We start from the raw sequence: 17,683 nt of genomic DNA, 5'->3' as shown, positions 1-17,683 counted from the left end.
AAATAAGTTCTCTATTACCATTAATGGGTGGGTAATGGCAAACCACTGTTTCCCTTTTTTTTTCAATTTTGAAGTCAGTTATTGAATAAATACAATTTAAAGACCTGCGTATATTCCCCACAACCCTCTTTGAAATTAAGACTTAAGAATTCATATTGGCTGGCGCGGTGGCTCACACCTGTAATCCCAGCACTTCGGGAGGCCAAGGTGGGCAGATCAGCTGAGGTCGTGAGTTCATAACCAGCCTGACCAATTTGGAGAAACCTCGTCTCTACTAAAAATACAAAATAGCCAGGCGTAGTGGCGCATGCCTGTAATCCCAGCTACTTGGGAGGCTGAGGCAGGAGAATTGCCTGAACCCGGGAGGTGGAGGTTGCGGTGAGCTGAGGTCGCACCATTGCATTTCAGCCTGGGCAACAAGAGTGAAACTCCATCTCAAAAACAAAGAAAAGCATATTAATAGAGTAACAAAATGGGTGTGACATCAATGTATCATAATAATGATTTTATAACCTAGGATGGGCTTTTGTAAGGGAAAAATACTATAATTCCTATTTGACTAAAAAAATTACTGGATTTCTAATAATTTGAAAAGAATCTAATTCGATTGAGAATATTTCAGAAAAGTTTAAGTATGTTAAATAATTAGAATTGTAGGAAAATATTGACAGAATAAACTGTATATTTTTTCTTTTTAATAAAGTCCTTTGTGTCTGCTAAACTATATTTTGAACTTGTAATAAAAAGTCATAAACGCAGAGAAGACCAGCTTCATGGGAGCAATAGGTAATCTGGGTATAGAAATTATGCAAGGTGTCAGGCATGGTGGCTTATGCCTGTAATCCCAACACTTTAGGAGGCTGAGGCAGGAGGATCACTTGAGCTCAGGAGTTTGAGACTTGCCTGGCCAACAGAGAGAGACCTCATCTCTACTAGAAATTTAAAAAACTAGCCGGGTGCGGTGGTATCATAATTATAGTCCCAGCTACTTGGGAAGCTCACTTGAGCCCAGGAGTTTGAGATGGCAGTGAGCTGTGATTGCGCCACTGCACTCTAGCCTGGGTGACAGAGTGAGACCCTATCTCCAAAAAAAAAAGAAATTACACAAGGTAGAGCTAAAGAGAGCCATGCTCTATGCCATGTGCTGGGCCTGTCTTTGTTTTTTCTCCTGCAGATACAAGATTTAAGATTGAGGGGAAGGGGAAAGATGGGGATTGGAGAATCCAAAAAAGGAACCATTTTCAAGGGTTGGTAATACCTTTCATGTTACTGCTAAACCTTAGATATCGACCAAAGAAAAAGGATCAGAAAAGAGCAGGAGGGAAGAAAAACTAGGTCCTAGTGGTAAAAGTGTTACCTGAGCACAGGATCTATATCTGCATCTGCAGAAGGTTTCAGGGTCTTCTGGTCAACTCAGTGCCATGCCCACACCCATTCCCTAGGTGATCTAACATCTGCATTGAGGAAATCCCTTTAAGCTGGAAAGAACAATGGATTAGGGATCAAAGCTGTAGCCTGTGTTTTCTGTGTGTGTGTGTCTCTGCTCCTTATGGCAACTTTGGATGTCATTTAACCTGAATTATCTTGTATTTTTTCATCTTCTAAAAAGAGATAGTAACGCTTGCCTTATTATGAGGATTGTGTTAGACAACACATGCCAAATTTCTGTATCAATAGTCTAAAAGACTATCCTTTAAAAAAATAAGAAACTTAGCAGTATGAGTTTGAAAACCAAAAGAATCAGTTACCAACATTGACTTTTTGAGCAACCTTTTTTGGTATTTTCAACAACCTGGAGAAAACTAGTTCTCTGAAAAATAAACTTGTTTCTTGGCTTTTACTTAGTCACTATGTATCAGTTTATTCTACTTGTCTATTTCTAAGAGCGCCAGATTAGAAGTAAATACATGTGAAAAAAAGGAAAACGATTGAATTTGGGCTTTTATTTTATGCTGACATACGGTAAAGAGAGTAAATGGGTTAATTTAGTAGAAATAAAGATCAACCTGCATGTGAAAAATGCTGTTCTACTATGTCCTTCTCTCTCCCTAGTTATAGCCTGAGTAAAAGCAAAAGGGCTCCACCAGGCTTATTAATTCCACAGCACTCCTTTCTGTCCTGTGATGCGGTAGAGGATAACCCTACGGCGATTGGGGGGAGAAAACCATAAATGGACCACAGACTTCAGCCCTTTCATTTACAAATGAGGAAAATAACAGAGCTGCTGAGTGACTCTCCCAAGCTCTCGCTGCCCAAGGCCCACATCCACAAGAAATTCCAGAGTCTTCTGGAATTTTGTCAGGAGGCTAGATTGGGAATCAAGGGTTTCGGATCAGGCTTATTCTGAAAGGCTCTTTTTGTAATAGCTCTTTCTCAGTCTTTTTGAGAATTTCCGTCATATTCTTCATATTTTATAGAATATAGCAATCTATAAAAATATACTGTATATAAAATTTTTTAAAGCATTAAACTATGTTAGCCGGAAGAGATCATCAAGTGAAAGTCTACTCTGTTTTATGCTGGTGTATAGCTGTGAATAAGGGTAGAGGATACCATTTATTAACACAGCAAAGGTCTTCGATTAATGTTTGCTATGGTTAAAGACCAAATACTCATTTCTTTGTTTTGAGTTGGACTTACTATTGTAGCTAGACCTACAAGTGAACAAAAATGTATTAGACTCTTTACACATTTTCAATTTAACAAGGACCTAGATTCTGATAACTGTTCTGTGTAATAAATGTATAGTTTTGGTTTAATGGAATTACTATCCTTCCTCATGCAAGTATAATAGAACCTGATCTTCCTGGTTATGGGTTTTGCTGTTTGTGCTCTTATAATCAATTCTGTTATCTAGTTTGGTATTTCTTCTTCTTTGTCTGGAGAAGGGAAACGTCAGTAATTCCATTTCGAATCCTGTAGCATTTGGTCAATGAGATTGAAGTTAGTGGATTTCAGTCAAAGTATACCAATTATTAAGGAATTGACCGCTCTTGTGTCTAAAAAACTGCAGTGACTGAGAGTCACTGAAAACAGACTAAAAATAGATGCAATATGCACACATACACACACAATGGAATATTCAGCCTTAAAAAAGAAGGAAATCCTACCATTTTGCAACAATATGGGTGAACCTGGAGGACATTACACTAATTGAAATAAGCCAGACACAGAAAGACAAATACTGCATGGTATCACTTACATGTGGATCTAAAAGAGTCAAACTCAAAATCAGTAGAACGGTGGTTACCCGGGGCTGGAGGACGGGGGTAATGGGGAGATGCTGCATAAAGAGTACAGACTTTCAGTTACATGATGAGTAAGTTCTAGAGACTTAATGTACAGCACGGTGACTATAGTTAACAATAAATGTATCATATACTTCAAATTTGCTGAAAGAGTAGATCTTAAGTGTTCTCACCACAACAAAAAGAGCATAGCTATGTGAGGTAGTCATTCCAAGTGTATATGTGTATCACATCATCATGCTGTACACCTTAAATAGATAAAATGTTTGTCTGTTAATCATACTTCAGTAAAGCTGGGGGAAAAGGTGCTGTTTGCTCACTGGCTGCTGTGTATTTCTGGCTCTGTTTCTGAGTCTCAGTAGGCATGAATTCGTCTAAATTGGATCATCTTTTCTCCGATTGCTATCTGCCAGTGTGGAAAGTCAGTCATGTCTCTTCCCAGCTACCAGTGGCGAAGACATATGCTTGAGACCGTCTTTTGAAACAAACAGACTAGAGAGCCAACTAAAGATTAAAGATAGTCCCTTGGTTCCCCATCCTGATATTGTGCACAAACCAAACAGAAGCACCCCAGATGACAACAGTGACATCAGTCTTCCCTTGCCCCAGTTGTGGCAGCTGTGTGGTCTAGAGAAACACCAGGTCCAGCATATTCTTCAGCCCTTTCACTCACTCAGCCTCTCAGTGTTTGATGGGTACTTCCATGGTTGTGCCTTGGACTGGGCTCTCGGGGGTGAGGATATTGGAAAAGCAAAAGTCTTGCCCCTGCCCTTGAAAATCTAGTGGTTAATTTGGGAAAATGCACCTAAAGTGGATGAAACAAAGAGCAGTGTACGATCATTTGCTAAAATGTATGATACAGTGATAAGGGATGATTCAGTGTAGTCTGCAGAAGTCAGGGAAGACTTGGGCAATGGAATTTTAATCAAACCTTGAAAGATGAGTAAGATTTGGGTAGGGAGGGTTCTTCGAATTCTGAGGCAGAAAGAGAACATGATTAAAAATGTCAGGAATGAACATAGATTTGGAGGGGCAGTGAGGAGACCAGAGTGGATTTTTTGTGAAGGAGAGAACTGGGAATTGAGAGGATGTGAGAGAAAATTATGTAAGCTCTTTAAATCAGAAGGAAGAATTTGTACTTTAAGGTGATGGGTGTTGTGAGCTATTGGAGATACGGCTGCAACACCTGTCGTCTCTCAGTCACCAGATCTTTCTTCCAGCCTCTTGGGTCTGTCTGGTGTTCTGGTCTCCTGCTACCATGAAGTCAATTGAACGTTATTCCTCCCCCAGATTGCTCCAGGAGCCTCTTAACTGGTCCATTCACATGCTCTGTCTTGCCACCTTCCAATCCGTTGCTCACACTGCAGCTAAAGTTACATTTTTATTTTGTATTTTTAAACTAATTCAGATTATATCACTTCTCAGTTTAATATGCATCAATAATATGCAGTGCTCTTAAGATAAATCACAAAATTTTAACTGATTGACAAGGCCCCGCAGTGGCTGGCTTCTGCCTACCTTGCTAACTTCATCCAGTGCCACTTTAAGTCCTCAGTAGTTGTTTTGCCTTAGCTCCTTAGGCCTCCTCCCTGTTGCTCTAAACCTACAACATCACGCGCCCTGGGCCTTCGCAGAGGCTCTCTCCTCTGCCCTGGGCTCTTCTCTCTGCTATTTACCTAGGTGTTTCCTGCTAGATTCAATGTAGTTGTCCAGCCTTCCCTAGCTACCAGGCAAAGTTGGTTTCTATATGCCTTTGGCCACCTACCATAATTAGTTAATTATTCATCTAATTATTTGGTTAAAGTTTATCCCATAAAACTGTCAACTCCAGAGAAGGCCCTCTGTCTTGGTCACCACTGTTCTGTTACCTAGCACTATGTCAGACTCATAGTAGGTGCTATTAAATGCTTTTTGAACTTATATGTAAAACGCAGTTTGCCCTTTCTCCCTCACTGCTCTGTGAGATCTCTTGTCAAAATGTGTAGTCGGCCAGAGAGAAGGACTGTAGACAGAATGGAATATACAGAAGTGGTCTTAGGGGAGAGCCTGCGGCTAGATGGCTTAGAAAGCTTTGCGCTTCACATGGATAGCCTGAGAAGTGAGCTGTATAGTGTGATTCATGGACAGTTTACAAGTTAGTCAGATTTTATTCTTGAATCATTCTCCAGACACTAGACTTGTATTCCTTTTTCCTCTTGACTCAAGTTTCCCCTATTGATAATCTCATTTCATTATCCATTTTGATGATGATTATAGACATGTCCAGCAGCCACACCATCCTCATTTGGGGTGTAATCGTAGTTGGTGTCTCATTGGTTTCCTATGGGATGTGCCCTGATTCCCTGAGCCATGGAGATATATTACGGGACTCTCCACACCGTTACAGAGTCCTGCACCATTTAGGGGCATCAGAAAAAATTTTCTTTCCCTTTCATGTAAAGTCCTGTGGATATGGACGAATCATAGTAATGATTGAGTGTTGCTTTTGGATAACCAAAGTGGCACTCACCAATTTTATCTTTTTTCCTGTAGTAGAAGAAAAAATGTTTTTTTCTTGCCTTTTGCCTCCCCGCTCACCCTGAGAGTCTTCTGGGGCATTGTGGTCTAGGAATAGGAAGCAGATTTTGTGCCCCCACCCACACCAACTAGCTTTTGGCTTTGAATGGAATCAGGAAATCCTTTGGAACACCAAAAATATACAAGACTTATGTCCATCAACAGCTATTCATTGTAACAAGGAAGGATTCAATAAACATTTATTGAATTCTAATTATGTGCCAGGCACTATGCTAAATGCTGAGGTGATTACAAAGGAGTATAAGACATAATTCTTACCCATCAGCAGCTCACAATAGCTGGAGAAGTAAGACAGGTCACAACACATACAGTTATTTCACAGTTAGTAGGTCAGTGGTAGATACTGCCAAATGATTGGTATAAATTTTATAGAGCCTCTAAGCCGGCAAGACCATGTCTGGATACGCTGGTCAAAGAAGTTGTTTGTTTGTTTTTAAACAGAATTAGGGAAGATAGTATCATGAAACTTTTGTCTTAGTGGTAAGTATGTGTAGGTGTTCAGAGGGTTTGAGTGGAAAATGTATTTTGTTGATCATGCTAAAAAATTTGGGGAACATACTGCTATAGAAGAGGTGCAACTTGTGCTTGCCTGTAGTTTAGAAGGAAATACAAAATGGATTGGAAAGGTTGAATTTTCGAAAGCCTCAAGGCGGGAAAGCACAGATGTGTTAGGAAAACAGTAGGGAGAGTCTGTGACTCTGGCTCTCCTACTTACAGAGCTTGTTAATTCTATTCGGCCACGTGGTAGATTCTGGCTGTATTCCTTTTGATTGGTTATTCTGGTTGCACAAGTCTTTAGAACAATCTTTGTTTCAGGGCGTTTAAGAGGAGTTTTTCTGGGCATAGTTATGTATTGCCAATTTAAAAGATCAGCAGAATAGTATCACTCTACATCTTCTGAGAACCAGTCCTTGAATAACACATCTGAATGTTGCCGATTGAATTGATTTAACTATTATCCTTAGTTGGCCAGGCGCGGTGGCTCAAGCCTGTAATCCCAGCACTTTGGGAGGCCGAGACGGGCGGATCACGAGGTCAGGAGCTGGAGACCATCCTGGCTAACACGGTGAAACCCCGTCTCTACTAAAAATACAAAAAAAGTAGCCGGGCGCCTGTAGTCCCTGCTACTCGGGAGGCTGAGGCAGGAGAATGGCGTGAACCCGGGAGGCGGAGCTTGCAGTGAGCCAAGATCCGTCCACTGCACTCCAGCCTGGGCGACAGAGCCAGACTCCGTCTCAAATAAATAAATAAATAAATAAATAAAATTTTAAAAATAAATAAATAAATAAATATTATCCTTAGTTATAAGATCTGGACATTCTGAGTCATAAGAAATTACAAGTTGCATAATTTTAGTGTTCAGTGATTTGTCTGCTGGTGCTTTGAAAATTTTTCATTCATTTGTTGTATATGTGGTAACTGTTGTATATGTTTTAACTACCAAAATTAGATAGAATTTCCCATTTCCCAAGTGTGTCAGGTGATAGAGTTGTTTAATACAGGGTGAGCTTTTTTGGAGATGTCATTTATAGGATAAGTTTTGTGAGATGCAGGCTACTTGTCAGCCTTCCTGAAAGAGAAATGCGTATCTCTCCACTCTTCTCTTGGTCTGTGCTCCAGTAGATGGTGGGATAGGGGTGGATGGAATGAAAGCTTTAAATTAATGCTTTAGATCATTTGGGAATTTTCTTTTTAGTACGGCTAGTTGGAGAGTTGGCTATATGGGAAATAGATGAAATGCTGCTAATGTTGTGGAAAACACGTCACCGCTGTCTACCTTCCTAGGAGTAATTTACCAAACCTGTGTGGCTTGGCTTAGCCAGACCAAAGTGTCTACATTGAAACATTAGTTACACATTTTGTTTGCTTTTTTTAGGGGTATGAAATTATGTTGCTTTTTTTTTTTTTCTTTTCTTCAACTAGTTTCAACTCTCCATGTTTACTGTCTGCTGATCCTGAAAGAATTGTGACCATACTTTAGTCTGTGAGTGTCTAGAGAACGAAGTTGCCTAAATCAGACATGTCAGACTGAGGCATAACAGAATTACTCTTAAGAGCAATTAAAGTACTTTACTGCAAAATAAACATTTTCATTATTTTCCATTTTTAATGTTAGAGTTGTCTCCTTTGTGTGATCATAAAGCAACAGATTTTCTTTCCAGTATGGAGAGAAGAGAGAACTGTCCTCTACAGGTGAAGGTGTACTCTAGTTTTTCACATATATTCTAAAATAAGCAACTGAAAGGATTGTGTTTATGTTACAAAAAGGGAGTTTTGTTTTACAAAATAATTAAACTATGTGAGAACTACAAAAGAATGTAATGGCCAGGCATGGTGGCTCATGCTTGTAATCCGAGCACTTTGGGAGGCCAAGGCGGGCAGATCACCTCAGGTTGAGAGTTGGAGACCAGCCTGACCAACATGGAGAAACCCTGTGTCTACTAAAAATACAAAATTAGCCGGACAAATTAGCTGGGCGTGATGGCGCATGCCTGTGATCCCAGCTATTTGGGAGGCTGAGGCAGGAGAATTGCTTGAACCCAGGAGTTGGAGGTTGTGGGTGAGCGGAGATTGTGCCATTGCACTCCAGCCTGTGCAACAAGAGCAAAACTCCGTCTCCAAAAACAAACAAAAAACAAGAATTTAACTGCATAGTTCAAAACTGTGCAACCATATGAACTATATGCAGATTATTTAAAATATAAAAGTTAAATTTGCATATGACTTTTTAGAAAAATGTCTTCCATAAAGTAGAGCTTTGTATCAATATTATTTCTTTGTATAACCATGGAATCCATTCACAATATAGGGTGGGAGGGCAGTTCTCTTTGATTCTGCCTTCCTTGAAGGCGGCTCTGTCAATTGATAAATCTCTAGTGACTTGCTCCCTATTTAAATGAAGGCATGAGTGGAAAGGTCCTGTCTCTCACTGCAGGAAACCATCTTTAAAGTCATGGAATTGCTAAAAGGATAGGGATCTATTTTTAGAACTTTGGCCTTAAAAACATTTTAAGAATATCACTAAGCCACAGTAGAGTACTACTTTTATTATGTAAATATACTTCCATTTTAAGAAAATACTGTGATTTATAACTGATTGCATGGGTGAGAGGGAAGAAAAAAGAGTGACTAATTAGAATTGTTTAGTAGAGTTGTTATATGTATTTTATTTTGCTTAGCAGATTTTTCCCTCCCAAAATGGAATGGTGGTTCACGTTTGCTTTTACAGAAAATCGTATTTATGATTGGAATTGTGAAGGAGGTGCTCCTAAGGGAAAATGTTTTCATGGCTGAATTAGGATAAGGTGTTATCTAAATCAGGAATGCCTTAGAAGCTGTATGTACCACATGTTTTCTGTGTCGGAAGTAGTATCTATGTTTTTATTTGTAAACATGCATTCTTTTGGTTGGATTTATGGAAGACTAACAAACAGAAACATGGGTTTTTAGCATTGCGGTCTGGCTGCCTGTGCACCCACAGCTGTGGAGGCCAAGACGCTTCTCTGCCTGCAGAGACTGCCCATCCCTGTTTCTCAGCAGGCTGGAAGTGTCTGCGTATTTGTCTTCCTTCCTCTTAGCACAGATACTTCCAGAATAGGGGGCACAGTCATTCTTAGGTTCAGGTCCATGTTAGGGAAACACATATAGGTTACTATGACTCCGTTTTCTGCATTCCCAGATGATAAACAGCATAAAATTAGGAACAGGAGAAACTTGGCAAGATTGGACAGTGAGTCAAGTCTTCAGACAACTTTAAAAAATATGCGCAAATTTTTTCAAGAAGCTTATCAGTTTTTCGGTACTGCTTTTCACAGTAAATAGCGGATAATGGTCGATGTTATGTCTTGTAATGGAATCTAGCTTGGAGTCCCTGGGACAACAAAGTTATGACGAGGGCAGATAAGAGGACACTTCATTCTCTGTCTCCGTCAGCCATTTGGAGCAGAAAGTTTGCATGATTGAACTTTCCTTCTGAAGTAGATCTTATTTGTAAGAGAACTTATGAAAGGAAGAGGGACATTTTAAACACGTTTCAAAACTGAGTTGCTGGTGAGGCCACAGATAGTTTTCAGAGGTTCAAGGGAATCAGGCAGTGTCTCATCTGTTGTTAATTAATGAAACGAAACTGGAGTCACTAGAGTGCAGCAGTGAATGAAAGGTCAGTGAATGGAAAAAACTGTCAATGAAGGAGGATGTCAGCAGAGTGGAACATTGTCATAGATAAAGATCAGTGAAAATGTACTCTGGCCGAGGTGGTGTTTTCTGGAAGTGACTAGGAGCCAGTTTGGGACATTTCAAGCCAAACTGAGCACTAAATGAATGTTCTGATTGCAGCTAAATCTGTTAGATATTTTAAAATATTTGTTTGTTTGAATTTGTTCTAGATATCAGTTGAAAAAGCTTCTTTTGTTTTATAATATGTTTTACAGTGTAGTGTTGTTGTTATGTTTGGCTCTTTTGTTTTGAGGCTGAACGATGGTTTCTTTCTCTCCTTTGTTTCTGTTCTCTGTCTCAGAACTTTCTAGAGCCACATTTACTTTTGAGGTCCACTGAAGTCAAAGTGACATAGGATTACTGTACTAATTAACGCTAGAGCTGGACCTCAGACAGCCTGGCTGATGGCTCAGTTTATGATTATTGCAGAATTGCGTCTCCTCTGAAAGTTGTTCTGTAGGGGGTGACCTGAAAGCCAAGACATGGCCTCAACTTTACTACCAACTTGTGTAAATGGTCATGAACAAACCAGTGACCATATTTACATTTCAACTAGTTCATCTGTAAACTTTGTTATTGGTGTCGTGTGAAATTGCCTTTAAAGAGATTCTCCTTTCTCTGGTCTTGTCAGATCTTCTTTCTTCTCCCTCATTGAAGCCTTTGAGCAATATGGCTTTGGGGAAACAAGGCTCTTCCATCAGTTTGGGAAAGGACCATGGCCGTTTTAGCCTGGTCACAGCTGGGAGGCCAGGACCCCGTGAATATCATCAGCAATGTCCCTGCATCCAAGGGAGAGTTGAAGGTAATTCCACAGGATTTAGAAAAGTAGACTTATAACCTGGCTCTTCCAGTTATTATATTACGTGATTCTGAGCCTATATTATGTGATTCTGAGCCTTATCTATGAATGGGATTAGTAGTAATACCTACCTCATAGGGCAGTTATAAGAGTGTGTAAAATACCTATAGAGTGCTTAGAGCAGCGTTTGTCACACAGTAAGCGTTCAGTACGTTCTAGGATTACATACATTATAAAAATAATCATTTATAAGGTTAAAATGAAATTCAAGTGGCATTTCCTTGGATTCTGTGGTTTCTCTTTGAGAACATTTACTGGAATATTGTTTTGTTGGAAGTATGTATGTATTTTTTTGAGACAGAGTCTCACTTTGTCACCCAGGCTGGAGTGCAGTGGTGCGATCACAGCTCACTGCATCATCAACCTCCTGGGCTCAAACAATCCTCCCACCTCAGCCTCCCAAGTAGCTGGAACTACAGGAACACACCAGCATGCCTGGCTAATTTTTGCATTTTTTTTTTTTTTTTTTAATAGAGATGGAGTTTCTCCATGTTGCCCAAGCCGTTTTGTTGGATTTAAATGACAACCATTCCATGAACTATTTTAGAGCCAGAATAGAAAAATATATGAAGGCAGTTCTTTAGAGAAACACCAGAACTGGCAGGGTGCAGTGGCTCATGCCTGTAAACCCAGCACTGTGGGAGGCTGAGGTGGGGGGATCACCTGAGCCTACGAGTTTGAGACCAGCCTGGGCAACATAGGAAGGACCCTGTCTCTACAAAAAATACAAATATTAGCTGAGCGTGGTGGCGCCCGCCTGTATCCCTGGCTACTCAGGAGGCTGAGGTGGGAGGATCACTCACTATGGACTGGACAGTGTTAAGTTCTTTATATGTACTTAGCTTGGGAGGCAGAGGTTGCAGTGAGCCGAGATCATGCCATGCCACTCCAGCCTAGGCCATAGAGTGAGACCCTGTCTCAAAAAAAAAAAAAAAAAAAAAAAGAAACACCAGAACTGCATGTTAATAGACATGACATTAAAATTTAATATCATACAATTAAATTAAAATAGTGCCTGTCAGTTGTTAGGTTGGGTAGGTGTAAGAAAAGCAAAGAATGATGAGAATCTTTAACATTTATTGTTACAAGAACTACCTTGGGGAAAAAACTCACTGTAAATAATGACTGTATTATTCAATTACAGAGACTGAAAAGGAACAAAACACGAATAGAAACAAAAGCATAAATTCTAAACGGTGGGCACTCATATACCAATATTGGCTGACCCCCTTTTTTTGAGATTGTCTGTGGGTTATACTTGTAGGTATAGGAGTTCTGATTGACTCCATTTCAGTAGTCGCTTTGACCTTAGCATAGCATTTCGTAAGTGTGAATTCCACTAGCTCTTAATATATTTTAGGGGGAATTCCATGGTCAGATAAGTTTGGGGAAACTTACTAGACTTCAATAAATGAAACCAGTTTCTTTGAAGATACTTCTTAGAACCTTTAATAAGTTAATATGTGCTGTGACTCTCCCAGGGCGCTAGGATATACAATATTTTTCTCATGTTTTGGACCGCTATCCTATCTGTCAGCTTCTTTCAGGACGTTATTGCTCTGGGGCACACTATGAGAAGTTAACCTTACAGGCATTCTTTTTTCCACTTTGTGTCTCAGATGAATCCTAAGGAGGTGTAGCTAAACAATTGTGGATCAAAGGTGTAAGAAGGCCGCACAGATGGCGCTAGATAACTGAATGTCTGATCACTATAACAAAAAAACAGGGAGACCGAGGCGGGCAGATCACCTGAGGTCAGGAGTTTGTGACCAGCCTGGCCAACTTGGTGAAACCCTGTCTCTACTAAAAATAAAAAATTGGCCGGGCGTGGTGGCATGCGCCTGTAGTCCCAGCTACTTGGGAGGCTGAGGCAGGAGAATCGCTTGAACCCGGGAAGCAGAGGTTGCAGTGATCTGAGATCACGCCACCGCACTCTAGCCTGGGCGACAGAGTGAGACTCTGTCTCAAAAAAAAAAAAAAAAAAACACTGATACCTCCTGAGTGCTTTACTATTTGCCAGGCACAAAATACTTTTGATATACTAACTAATTCTCTCAACAACTCTGTGAGATACGTGTGATCGTTATCCTCATTTTATAGATGAGGAAACTAAGAGTCAGAGGGCTTAAGTAACTTGACAAATCAGACAACTAGAAAGTGGTAAAGCCGGGACAGGAACTCAGGTACAAGGGCTTGTGCTCTTACTTCCTCTGCTCTATGATCAGGGGGCTTGCCCACATGTGTATGCTGTATGTACTATGGCTTCTACGTGTGCATGCATGGGGCGGTGTGAGGGTAGTATTCTTGGACAAGAGAACAGCATGGAAATGTGAAATAATAGTGAGTTTTGTGTGGCTGGAAGTCATAATTGGAAATGGTAAGAAATGAAACCGGAGGCCAAGGCAGGCGGATCACCTGAGGTCGGGAGTTCGAGACCAGCCTGAGCAACATGGAGAAGCCCCTTCTCTACTAAAAATACAAAATTAGCTGAGCGTGGTGGCACATGCCGGTAATCCCAGCTACTCCGGAAGCTGAGGCAGGAGAATTGCTTGAATTTGGGAGGCAGAGATGCCGTGAGCTGAGATCACGCCATTGCACTCCAGCCTGGGCAACAAGAGCGAAATTTCGTCTCAAAAAATAAATCAATAAATAAGAATTGAAACCATGAAACAGTAAGGTGCAGATCCTGAGGGCCTGTGACACAAAGGAATTTGTGATTTCTATAATGGATCCACGTATTCTGCCTATCAGGTTACCTTAAGAACTTCAGTAAGTGGAAGACCTTTAACTGCTTCTGTGTTAAAAAATATAGAGACAGACACTTGGTGATGTTGGAGGCCAGGCCACTCTTTTACATTCTGCAGGTGGCATAGTTGTCAACTGCCTACCATTCTAACTTGCTGCATTGAGGACCCTGCACTGAGCCTAGACAGTAGAGACAGGCGTCTGGCTGAATTATGCTTGAATTGAACATAATACAGGGCAGATGATTCCCTCTCAACTTCCTGCACTTCTAGCAGTTTTCAAGGGCATGTTTTGTATGTTTCTTGAAGTGGGAGAAAGTCTAATACAATGTAACTCAGGGAGATGAAGATAAATACTTTAGTGAGATTTCAGGGTCTTGTTCAAGGCTCAGTTAAGAAGGTACTATCTTCTTTTTTTTTTTTTTTTTTGAGACAGAGTCTCGCTCTGCCGCCCAGGCTGGCGTGCAGTGGCCGGATCTCAGCTCACTGCAAGCTCCGCCTCCCGGGTTCACGCCATTCTCCTGCCTCAGCCTCCCGAGTAGCTGGGACTACAGGCGCCCGCCACCTCGCCCGGCTAGTTTTTTGTATTTTTTAGTAGAGACGGGGTTTCACCGTGTTAGCCAGGATGGTCTCGATCTCCTGACCTTGTGATCCGCCCGTCTCGGCCTCCCAAAGTGCTGGGATTACAGGCTTGAGCCACCACGCCCAGCCGAAGGTACTATCTTCTAATAAGACTTAACATGTTATTTGTTGTTGTTTTTTGTTTTTTTGTTTCTTTGAGATGGAGTCTTGCTCTGTTGCTGAGGCTGGAGTGCAGTGGCGCAATCTCGGCTCACTGCAACCTCCGCCTTCTGAGTTCAAGCGATTTTCCTGCCTCAGCCTCCCGAGTAGCTGGGATTACAGGCATCCACCACCATGCCTGGCTAATTTTTGTATTTTTAGTGGAGACGAGGTTTCACCATGTTAGCCAGGCTGGTCTCAAACCTCTGACCTCAGGCAATCTGCCTGCCTTGGCCTCCCAAAGTGCTGGGATTACAGACGTGAGCGACCGAGCCCTGCCTTGTTTTTTAATTTAATATTAAAAATATACGAGGATCCCCTGTCATCCAAATCTCCTTGATTCGGACTTAGTGAATAGTGAGGGTTCGGATAGGAAGGCTTTTATCTGAAAATTTATCAGAATCTGTTTGGTTCCTGTGTTTGGGTTTGGCTAGCAAGGAATATTTAGATTGGAAAGCAAATAACCTTACTCTTTTTTTTTTTTATTTTTCTCAGAGGCAGTGAAAGCACCTCCTTGGCTACATAGATTTCACGCCATTGAGTGGTGGCAAGACTGGCTTAGTGAAGGTCATAGAGCAGATCATTATAAGGACAGGACTAGAAAAAACTGAATTCTTCTAATTCTGAGTTCAGTAATCTTGCCACAAAGCCTTCCTGTACCCTAAGCAATTAGTCTGTCAGCACTTCTTTATAGTGCTTGCTGAGATGGACAGGAGCTCTCCAGACGTCAGTGGTAATTACGGAGACCTTGACTTAACTGCCCAGGAAATCTCCAGAACTTGATAGAATGTGTGTTGGTGGGAGTATGTTTGTGATACCTTTGCAATGAAAAATTTGTATGGTAGGAAGATATAAAGTTAATTGTAGAAATAATTTTTGACTCAATTTTATTTTGAAGAAGTTGCATTCAGCCTCAGTTCTCATTTCTTATATCCCCATTTTGCTTCTGTGAATTATTGGCTTGGTTACTCGCTACTAACTTTAAATCCTCTTTATGTTCCACAAAAAAAAACATTTGCATGGGGAGTGGGGAGCAAATGTTGTAGGGTATGTGAAGATGAAGAGAATGTCTGAGAGAGGAGTCATTTTAAGTGCCTTCAGGACTGGCCTATCCACATGGTAGCAATACAGGCCAAGCCTAGTGCTGGATTATGCTTCAGTCTTAGCATCAGCAGCTGTAGCCAGGAATAGGTGTGCAGTGATACCCACTTGGATCCATGGGTTCAGTTTTTATGTTTTAAACTGTTGTAGCTGAGCAGTTCACAGAAGGCTGGTTTTTATTTTGTGCGTGGCATAATTTTTTTATAATTTTATAATGTTTATTCTTAGGTGGGTTTGCTGAGTTCTCTCGTTGTTTCCCTGGCCTCTGTGAAGGAAAATCCACTCTAGTCCCTACCTGCATTTCTCAGCCTTGCTTACCTGTTGCCAACACTGGGCCAACCCGAATTCTTCCCAATCTTTATCTTGGCTGCCAGCGAGATGTCCTCAACAAGGTGGGTGCTTTGAAAATATCCTTCATTGCCGGGTTTATATTGTAAGCTGGAGAAACAGCAGTTACCCATTATGTCATTTGAAACACACTCCAGTCTCAGAAAGGAGCTGCTATGCCATTCTGAATGTGCTTCCCAGGTAACAGTTGCATCATCTCTTGGAGTGTTAATTTGTTTGATGTTACTTTTTGCCACAGGACACCTAAACTGTTGTCATGTTTTCTTGTTTTTCATAGGTCCAAGAGACCTGAAGTAGGACAGGATTTTTCAGAAGGTTAGCCTTATATTATTAGGGTATTAATCGATCTATTAAAATAATTGGGCACACTCAGAAAGGCTAATACTTCCTGGATTATCACACATTTAGAAATGTATTTATTTATTACAACACACTAGAAAGGGATGCAGGTTGGACTTGCATTGAGGAAGGTCCTCATGATGACTGCTGGCTGGGGGTTAGGGAAAGGTGTTAAAAAGATGGTGAGGACAAAGGCTGAAACTATGCACTGGCAGCCTCCCTGAGCTAAAGCTCTTTGGAGGAGTTTGGTTGAGAAAGAAGAGGGAAGAGCATGGATTCTTGATGAAAAAGACACCGGCCCTACTGGACAAAGCATGCCCTAATGTAGAAACACATTGGATTGAGTGAGGCCTTTGTATATAATAGTACAAGCAGAACAGCAATAGAACTATAATCTGACTCCACAGCTTGTATGCTCTTAATTAGTAATGCTACAAAACAGTGCTCTTACTGCGTGGAAAAGTGATTTTTCTCTAAAATCTCTTAATTTACGTCACCATAAATTGAAAAAGGCGTCAGAGATCTTAATTCAACTATTGGTGATTTACAAGTGCCACTTTCCTCTACAAAGGAAGTACCCCTTAACACTTTCTCCTTGAGTAACTAGAAGAATTGGGCTGGTTGTAAAATAAGCCTCCAGACTGCCTTTCTTTAGCACCTGGAAGGCAAGGCTTCCTAGGAGGAAGAAAAATACCCTATCATCAGGTCATTGGGTAGCAATAAGGCATTCGTGTGTGTGTGTGTGTGTGTGTGTGTGTGTGTATGTTTAAAACTCCTGCCTCTTCAAAATTTTGCCTCAACACTGTGTTGTTAATATGTCTGCTTTTACTGTGAGATCTGCTGACGTGAGATTTAATAGCTCAGGATTGTACCCAGCCTTTCTGGTGGGGTCACAATGACTTTGAGCATGTAGTTATTATTAATTCTTCTTAGAGATAAGCAGGCTGTGTTACAGAAAGCAAAATTAATTTCTTAAAGTCCCATGCCTTCCTAGGGCAAAGCTGGAGATGGTTTATTTAATCCTCAGATCAGAAAATAAAATAAAATTCCTAGTTAAGAGTTCTGTTTAATCCTGGTAAACCTTAACCAGCCATCAGCAGGTCATTCCACAAGCAATTGTGTTACAGATCATTTTTGTTACTTTCGACACTCAGTTAAATGACACATTCATTTTGCTCTATACCTTTTTCAGATTTAACAAATATGTTGGTTTAAAAAAAAGTGAGAGCAGTTAAACCAGAATTTGGAGTTGAGGATGGGAAAAGTAGTAGTTTTCTCTTTTTAACTCTGGCTTCTAAACGTATACAGCACTAAGCAGGATACATAGTAGATGTATTGAGAGGAAATATTTGCAGCAGGGAGAATGGGTTTGTGGAAGTTTATAGGACAACACCTCGGGCAAGGAGGTATTATAGAAGGCTTGTCAGGAAGCACCCTTAAAATAGATGTATAGACTTTTATTTTTATTCTGC

At 40.7% G+C, this 17,683-nt stretch overlaps 1 protein-coding gene across 11 annotated transcripts in view; it reads left to right on the top strand.

The window, feature by feature from the left end:
- The window catches only part of DUSP16 (dual specificity phosphatase 16), a 91,375-nt gene that overhangs the window by 47,807 nt on the left and 25,885 nt on the right, over positions 1–17,683 (top strand). For 6 of the 11 annotated variants that reach the window (XM_028829264.2, XM_077953646.1, XM_028829265.2 and 3 more), the window contains 2 exons: positions 10,672–10,842; positions 15,753–15,916. In XM_028829264.2, the coding sequence (XP_028685097.2) occupies positions 10,672–10,842; positions 15,753–15,916 (335 nt within the window). The remainder of the gene's footprint in view (positions 1–10,671; positions 10,843–15,752; positions 15,917–17,683) is intronic. The other 5 variants (XM_001084619.5, XM_077953650.1, XM_077953651.1 and 2 more) reach the window with 1 other exon arrangement.

This window comes from Macaca mulatta, chromosome 11 (genome assembly GCF_049350105.2).
Source record: "Macaca mulatta isolate MMU2019108-1 chromosome 11, T2T-MMU8v2.0, whole genome shotgun sequence".
Taxonomy (NCBI): Eukaryota; Metazoa; Chordata; class Mammalia; order Primates; family Cercopithecidae; genus Macaca; species Macaca mulatta.
Note: the sequence above shows the minus strand (reverse complement) of the source record. Positions and strands in the feature narration are given on the sequence as shown.